Consider the following 8420-nt stretch of genomic DNA (forward strand, 5'->3'; position numbering starts at 1 on the left):
TCTGGGCACCTGCTGTGTTCTGGTCCCAGTGGAGGGGTGCGAGGGGAGGGGAGGGGCTGCTAAACACTAGGAATCCTGCTGTAGTCCTCCCAGTTGGTCTGGAAGGCAGGTACACTTTTTTGCGTGTCTCAGCTGAGGCTTGGGGGCCCAACAGCGCGGCCGGACTGGGCCTGGCTCCGTTTGGGGGCTTCGTACTGCGCGCCAGCCTTCCCAACGCCTGGCCTCCAGTCCCCGCCCTCGGGGCTTCCCGCCGCGGACTGCTCCCAGGCCGGCCCCGCCCCCTCCGCGACGGCCCCGCCCCCTGGCACGGCCCCGCCCCTAGGCGGAGCCAGCGCCCGAGCGGTAGCGGGAGAGGCAGCGGGACCCCAGCGCGGGAGGCGGCCACCAGGCGGGAGCCCCAGAGGTACCGGCGGGAGCGGGGGAGTGGAAGCACCGCGGTCGGGCCGGACGGGAAAAGGTGGCTTGGCGTGGGCCCGGGTGGTGTGTATGTGGAAGGGGGGTCGTTGCCGCGTTCGCCTCCTGCACCTTCCGAACCTCCGTCCGGGCTCCAGTCCCGAGTCAGCACGTCCAGTCCCCTGCGTCCGGCCGGCGGCCGCCACTCTGCGTGACGGCCCGGCCCTGTCCGGCCGGTGTGAGGGCGATTGGATGAGGCGGCCCCCAACTCCTCTGGGCGGCGCTGGCGACTGCCCCTGCTGCCGGCTGTGTGCGGGGCTCCCCCTGTCCTGGGGCTCCCTTGATCTCGGGGCGGCCTCCTCACCAGCCTTTGCACACCGCCCCCCAGTCTCGGGTCTGGCCTGGGAGGAAACATCTGTCGCGCCCCCTGGCAGCAGAAATGGGGTCATGACCTCCAGATGTGCTGGGAAGCTTCCAGCGCCTCCTCCTGGGGCAGCCAGGCCTTCCGGATCTGTGGGGGCGGGGCCGGCCCTCTCCCCCCAGTGACACAGGCTGCGAGGAATGTCCCGGCCTCAATGGACCCTGTGTGAAGCTGCCGGGTGGGGGGCAGAGCCCAAGAACACCCCCCAAGGCAGGGCCAGAGCCCAGCCCTGGCCCAGAACAAGAGGCAGCCCATGGGCCGTGCACACCCACGTACACAGAGCTGGGCCCACATGGAGCAGGGGCCTACACAGCTCCCCTCTCATGTCCCCTCCCACCTCAACACGCACATCACAGCCCAGGCCCAAGAGCTTGGCACATGGAGCAAGGGCCTGCCTCACCACCACATTCTTAACACATAGCCAGCTTCACACTCTCGAACCTCCTTTCAGTCTCCCAGTGGTGTTGGGAAAGGGCAGAAGGGTTAACCCCACTTTAGAGATGAGAGAACAGAGGCTCGGGGTCGGTGTCAGACACTGTTCTAGGAGAAACTATGGGAGGAGGCACCCCAAGCTTGGAGGCCTACACTTGCATGGTCCTGGAGCTTTATAAGAGGGCTGCATGGAGCCTCTGCCCCCACCCTGTTCTAGCCCAGCCACACAGTGTCACTGGAGGATGCACGAAGACGTGCCGGCAGTTGTCTGTGTTCCCAGTGGAGGATCGCACATCCCTGCCCTGCCTGCCCACACCAACCTGGGTCCACCTGGGTGGCTCCCCCGCCACTTTCTCACGCCACCCTTTGCACCTGCCCTTGGTCATGACACATTTCCGCATTTAGCAGGTCTCTGGAGCCTTGGGTGTCTCAGTCTTACATCCTGTGAGACTTTGAGCCTCAGCCCAACCCCCATTCACCTCACACCTATACACACAGGGACAGGAGTGGGCAGGTGCTGCCCTGTTTAGGCCTGGAAGGGTGACAGACCCAGGTTCAAATCCTAGCTGTAATGCGGAATTACTTCTGGCAAGAGCCTCCCCTTATCTGAACCTCAGTTTGACCATTTGTCACATGAGGCTCAGACTTCCCTGTCAGCATCAGTGAGTCCAGGTAGGCAGAGGTCCTATGGTCCCAGTTCCTGCAAAGGGGCTCCATCCATGTGACTCCTTCTCCTGCCCCCAGGCATGGCCACAGTCGCCTGCAGAGAGTGAGTCTGGCTGTGCCTGTCCTTCAGGCCAGGGTGATGGGTCCCATGACGGAGCTGGTGTGACCCCAGCACCTTCCTCAGGATATCGGGCTGGGCAGGGGGCTGGGCTCAGAGTTGGGGCCACTTCCTGTACCGAAGGAAGTCCTTTTGCCGTTTCTGTTGCCCTGCCAGTGCCCCCTGGGAACCCCTGTGTCCTTGAGGTATTGAAGCTATGAGGGCCAGGGCATTGAGACCCAGCTTCTGGGTGCTCAGCTCCTCAGGGACCCTGGAGGAAGTGGGAGGGGCAGGGAGGAAGGTCTCTGGGGACAGGACGTCCTCCCTTTGTCAAGTGGGCTGGACCCAGACACCAGTGGCCCCATGGGTTTCCCGTCCCAGCCGGGACAAATCATTGGTCCAACTGGGCCAGGACTTGGTGGGGACCCTCATCCTGGGCCCAGGCCAAGGCCAAGGTGTGTGAGTGGGAACTGAGGGACCCTGGCAGCCCCGGGGCCGCCCAGATTCCAAGACCCCCAGGGCCAAGGCCCGGACCGCCCAGCCCCTGGCCCTGCCCAGAGCTTAGCTGGAGGAGGGGGCTGGAAACCTCAGCCCAAGGCAGACGAGGAAGTGGCCAGGAAAGCGGAAGCGGCTTTGATGGTCGCGGAGGGGGCCGGAAGCCAACCCGCGTGGTGGAGGACCAGGCTGGGGGCCTGGGTTCCTGTTTTCTCCCCAGGCCCCTCTGAGCAGCCCCCTCCTCCCTCAGGGCAGGAACTGGCCTGCCGCCTGGGCACCAACCACCCGTGCCCGCCAATGCGACCCGGCCCCCGGAGAGCCAGGCCCACGGCACGCCCATGTGGGCCGGCGGCGTGGGGAGCCCTCGGCGGGGCGCGGCCCCTGCGCCCACCGATGACCTCTTCGCCCGCAAGCTGCGCCAGCCAGCACGGCCCCCACTGACCCCGCACACCTTCGAGCCGAGGCCGGCCCGGGGCCCGCTCCTGCGCAGCGGCAGCGACGCAGGCGAGGCCCGACCCCCCACACCAGCCAGCCCGCGTGCCCGTGCCCACAGTCACGAGGAGGCCGGCCGCCCCGCCGCAGGCCCCACCCGGCTCTTCACTGACCCGCTGGCCCTGCTGGGGCTGCCGGCCGAGGAGCCAGAGCCCGCCTTCCCGCCAGTGCCTGAGCCCCACTGGTTTGCCCACTATGACGTGCAGAGTCTGCTCTTTGACTGGGCTCCAAAGCCGCGGGGGACAGGGGGCCACGCAGAGGCCGGCTCTGGGACTCCGGCCCCTGCTGAGGACAGAGCTGCCAGCTTGGACCTGCTGCTTGAAGCGCCTGGCTTTGTGAGTGAGCTTGGGGGTGAGGGCGAGCTGGGCCTGGGTGGACCCGTGTCCCCACCGGTGCCCCCTGCACTGCCCAACGCCGCCGTGTCCGTCCTGGAGGAGCCCCAGAACCGAACTTCGGCCTACAGCCTGGAGCACGCAGACCTGGGGGCTGGCTACTACCGCAAGTACTTCTATGGCAAAGGTAAGGGGAGGGCTGCCTGGCCGGGCAGCAGCCCCCGTCACCTGAGGGGCCCACAGTGGGGCTCAGGAGTTGTCCTTTCCCCAAGTTCCCAGGCCATCTGAAGGATCAGGCTCTGACTCTGGGGCCGACACTGCCCTGTGGAGCCTAGCTTTAACCACCGCCCTAAGGCCTCCGGCCTCCAGCTGGTTCATCCTCCTACCCCTCCGGGCTGGGGAGAGATTTCCTATAAATGCTTCTGTGAGGTGAAAACTGAGGTCTGAAAACCTCTGCACCCTTGTGGGAACCTTGTTCCCATCAGTGGCCGGAGGGGAGGGCCCCGTACATCCTGCCGCGGCACATGGGCGTGGCGTGCGGGGGGCCTTGCAGGATCTGGGCCTGGAAGCAGGCAAGCATTGGCCCCCTGCGTCGAAGGCAAGGTGTGCGGCGCGCGGTGCCACCGAGGGCCGGGGCATAGGGCCAAGCGTCAGGGAGCCAGCACGTAGGAATTTGGCTTGGTAGGATGTGGGCGCGGCAGCGGAGGGAGTGGGCCTTAGCCTCGGGTCTGCACTAAGTGCTCGGGTCTGCTCTGCACTAAGTGCTCGGGTCTGCACTAAGTGCTAGGGTCTGCACTAAGTGCTCGGACGGGGCGGGGGCGGGGCTTAGCGATGGGCGTGGCCGAGCCCGGGTGGGACTCCCAGAGCTGTGGGACCCGTCATCCACGGCCCGGGGCGGGGGCCCCCTTCCCTCCAGAACATCAGAACTTCTTCGGACTGGATGAGGTGCTGGGTCCAGTGGCAGTGAGCCTGCGGCGGGAAGAGAAGGAAGGCAGCGGAGGGGGCACGGTGCACAGCTACCGCATCATCGTGAGGACCACACAGGTGGGCTGGGGTCGCGGGATCAGACCGCGGATTGCCTCCTCGAGAACCCGTATGGATTCTGAGCATCCCTCCATCCCCTCCTCAGCTCCGGACCCTCCGCGGCACCATCTCGGAGGATGCGCTGCCGCCGGGGCCCCCGCGAGGCCTGTCCCCTAGGAAGATTCTGGAACATGTGGCCCCGCGGCTGAGCCCGACCTGCCTGCGCCTGGGCTCAGCTTCACCGAAGGTGCCACGCACGCTGCTCACGCTGGACGAGCAAGTGGTGAGTGGCTGTCGCCCCCCTCCCCCCGCCCCCACCAGCCTAACAGCTACACCTGGTCAGAGCCCAGCCTGTCCTCCTCCCAGCCGCCTAGCCCTGACCCTGACCCTGGGCTGGACAGTGACCCAGGAGAGCTGGCTTTTCAGAGAGGGCAGCAGAGGTCATCCAGAACCTTGCCTCTCAAGGTAAAATTTGTAGACCAGCGGCAGTCACATTATCTGGGAGCTTGTTAGAAATGCAGATTTTGGGGCCCAGCCCCCGATCTACTTAATCCGAGGCTGTACTTTAAGAAGATCTGGAGTTAATTCCTATGTACATTTCAACTGAGAAGCACTGGTCTGACCACCCGCGCCCCTTCCTGTACGCCCTGTCCACTTGCCCTGCAGGGTGCTGCTTAGTGTCCTCTCAGTGTGGGGTGTGTACGCCTTGGGGCTGCCTGTTCCACTGTGGGACCGCTCAGACGGTTGGAAGTCCTTCCCTGGTCTGTGCTGAAGGCTGCCCACTGGCTGTGATTCTTCTCTGTGTCATTCAGTCAGCCATTCAACAAACATTTCCTCACATCTTGGTGCTGGGAACATGTCCAGACCAGGTGCTGTCCTTGAATAGCTCACAGCCAGCAGGGGGGAGAGAGAGAGAGACCCACAGAGAATCATGGGTGATCGTGGAGCAGTGAAAGGGGAATGTTGAAGGCTCCGTGGGGCACCAAGGTAGTCTTGACAGTCCTGCCTTGGCTAGGGGTTTGGCATCATGGTAGAAATGTCAGAGTTTGAGTTAGGAAGAGCAGGCATTTTCTGGGCAGAAGGAATGACTTGTGTGAAAGCTTAGAGACTATGAGCAGGTCACATTGGGGTCCTGTAGGCAGTTCTGTGTGGCTGGGGTCGTGCTTGGGGGAAGGGGTGGGGAAGGGTTGCATTTGGTGGTGGGGGCACTGGGGAGCCATGGAAGATATGAGAGGTAGAGCAGCTCTCTGGTTGCAGTATGGGGGCCAGATTGGAGGGGCAGGGAGGCCAGGCCAAAGGCTGTTGCAGTCATCCAGACCAGACTTGGCGGTGATGATGGCAGAGGTGAAGGGGGCGGGGGGTGACAGTCCAGGGGTAGATGGGTGGGATGGGAGCATCCAGTGAGGAGATGAGGTGCCAAGGTGAGGGAAGGACATCTGGGCAGCTGGAGAAGTATGTCTGGAGCTCAGAAGAAAGGTCTGGGCTGGAGGCAGAGACTGGAGAGTGTGTTCCTGTGGAGACGGCTGTTGCAGTCACTGAGGGCAAAGACCGTGGGTGGAGAAGGGGCCCAGGCTGGAGACGGTGGGGTTGCTAGGGTCTCAGGCAAAGTGAAATTCCAGTTGTTCCAAGTGCCCGCTATGGTGAGAGTGCGCCAGGAGGAAGCCATGCCCGTGGGCTTTCAGGGCGAGCTGGGGTGGAAGCGGGGCTGCAGGGGTTAGGAGGGACCAACTTAAAGTGGGGCCTGTGGGTGTAGACAAGATTCATATGAAGAAAGGAAGCCAGAGCCGGAGGGGCCAAAGCACCTTGAGCTCTGCACGATTAACCCTGACGGAAACGAGCCAAAGGAGCCAGGAGCAGGGTGAGCGAAGGTGGTGCGGGGCTCAAGTCCTCCAGAGGCTGGGCTGGGGATGCTGGGGGTGCCTGGGGTTCGAGGGAGGGGAGGACAGGCTAGCCTTGAGATAAGGAGGATGACAATGTGAACATTTATTGGGATCAAGCACACTCTGCCCGGGGTCCTTGCCACGAATCACCTCCTCTGCGGTCACATGAGAACCAACCCCCTCCTGGTCCCTTCCCACCTGTGACTTTGCCCTCCCGAGCACTGGCAGCAGGACCTACTGAACCCTCTTATAAGTGGAGACCCAGAGGAGACGGGGGGGGGGTTGCTCAGGGCCACACGTAGAGACAGCCCAGCCTCCAGGTCACTCCCTAAGACCTGGCGGGCGCAGGGCCCGAGGGACTGAGGCCTGGGCCTCCCGTCTGCGCCCTCCCCTGCAGCTGAGCTTCCAGCGGAAGGTGGGCATCCTGTACTGCCGTGCGGGCCAGGGCTCGGAGGAGGAGATGTACAACAACCAGGAGGCAGGACCGGCCTTCATGCAGTTCCTCACCCTGCTGGGTGACGTGGTGCGGCTCAAAGGCTTTGAGAGCTACAGGGCCCAGCTGGACACGAAAAGTGAGGCCCGGGGGCTGGGGAGTGGGGGCAGACAGCCTTGGTGAGAACCAACTGCCTTGTCACTTCCCTGCCCCGTCTTGTCCTGGGCTCAGGGTTGCGGAGTCTTTGGGTAGGCTGAGGACGCGGGTCTCGGGCTGCAGAGGCCAAGCAAGCCGTAGGCTGGAAGGAGGGACTAGGATTGTCCCCCAAGGCCCTGAGGCCCTACTGCCTAAGCAGTTTGCGGGCACCACTCCCCCCGCCACACACATAGTCCACCAGCCCAGCTTCCTGGGGAGAGCCCCTGCCTCCCTAGTTGGAAGTGCCCCCGAGCCCCTTACAGAGCGCCAGTCTCACCTCCCACGCTCAGCTGCTCCACACATGCTGGGGCTGGGGCCAACATCTGTCCTCTCCCGGGACACCCACCCCCGCCTCCCTCATAGCAGGCCAGTCCTCATTTTGGTATTCATTCTAGCTCAGCAGCCCCACACCGACCCTGGCCTGGAGTCTGGAGCCTGTGGGGGGAGGGAAGGGAGCAGCCAAAGCTGAGGCCCTTGGGCTTCATGGCCCGGTGGTGGGAAGCGGTTGTCCACCTGTTGGCTGGGGGCATGGGAGCTCCAGACTGCAGGTAGAGATGGCAAGTTCCAGCAGATTCGCCTTCCTTTCCCTCTGTGTCCCCGACTCCCTGGCCACAGCGGATTCCACAGGCACGCACTCACTCTACACCACGTACCAGGACCACGAGATCATGTTCCACGTGTCCACGATGCTGCCTTACACCCCCAATAACCAGCAGCAGGTGTGAGGGGGCTAGGATGCGGCTGGGGGATGGCCGAGGGCTTCCGGGAACCCTGCAGGCGTGTTGTGTGGGCCGTGGCATTTGAGTTTGGCCTGAGTTCTCTTGAGCCTTAACAACCCTCCCCAAAGACAAACACCCAGACCTTCACCAGGGGCAGGTGGGGGAGCCCCTGGCGCCCAGGCTCTGCCCTGAGTGAATGAGGAGGGGCTTGGGCGACAGACAGTTCCAGCTTACACCCCCCACCCCCACCATCTAACTCCCAGCTCCTGCGGAAGCGCCACATTGGCAACGACATCGTGACCATCGTGTTCCAGGAACCCGGCAGCAAGCCCTTCTGCCCCACCACCATCCGCTCGCACTTCCAGCACGTGTTCCTAGTAGTGCGGGCTCACGCGCCCTGCACGCCACACACCTCGTACAGGTGGGTGCCTGGGCGGTCCCAGGGCTGCCATTGTCAGGGGCCCTCCCGGATGCCCCTAACTCCCGCCTCCCTCCCCTCAGCGTGGCCGTGAGCCGCACCCAGGACACCCCGGCCTTTGGGCCAGCTCTGCCCCAGGGCGGAGGCCCCTTCCAGGCCAACGCTGACTTCCGTGCCTTCCTGCTGGCCAAGGCGCTCAACGGCGAGCAGGCAGCGGGCCACGCACGCCAGTTTCACGCCATGGCCACGCGCACGCGTCAGCAGTACCTGCAGGACCTGGCCACCAACGAGGTGACCACTACGTCGCTGGACTCGGCTTCGCGCTTCGGCCTGCCCTCCCTGGGCGGGAGGCGGCGGGCGCCCCCTCGGGGCCCGGGCACCGAGCTGCAGGCGGCGGGGGCGCTGGTGTGGGGCGTGCGCGCGG

At 64.4% G+C, this 8420-nt stretch overlaps 1 protein-coding gene across 1 annotated transcript in view; it reads left to right on the forward strand.

Moving 5' to 3' along the window:
* The first annotated feature begins 306 nt into the window (after positions 1 to 306).
* The window catches only part of SIPA1 (signal-induced proliferation-associated 1), an 11673-nt gene continuing 3559 nt past the window's right edge, over positions 307 to 8420 (forward strand). The window contains exons 1-8 of the mRNA XM_034644838.1: positions 307 to 403; positions 2755 to 3515; positions 4245 to 4372; positions 4458 to 4634; positions 6629 to 6803; positions 7475 to 7578; positions 7842 to 7999; positions 8080 to 8416. Coding sequence (XP_034500729.1) covers positions 2843 to 3515; positions 4245 to 4372; positions 4458 to 4634; positions 6629 to 6803; positions 7475 to 7578; positions 7842 to 7999; positions 8080 to 8416 — 1752 coding nt within the window. The 5' untranslated portion in view covers positions 307 to 403; positions 2755 to 2842. The remainder of the gene's footprint in view (positions 404 to 2754; positions 3516 to 4244; positions 4373 to 4457; positions 4635 to 6628; positions 6804 to 7474; positions 7579 to 7841; positions 8000 to 8079; positions 8417 to 8420) is intronic.

This window comes from Ailuropoda melanoleuca, chromosome 16, assembly GCF_002007445.2.
Source record: "Ailuropoda melanoleuca isolate Jingjing chromosome 16, ASM200744v2, whole genome shotgun sequence".
NCBI classification, from domain to species: Eukaryota; Metazoa; Chordata; class Mammalia; order Carnivora; family Ursidae; genus Ailuropoda; species Ailuropoda melanoleuca.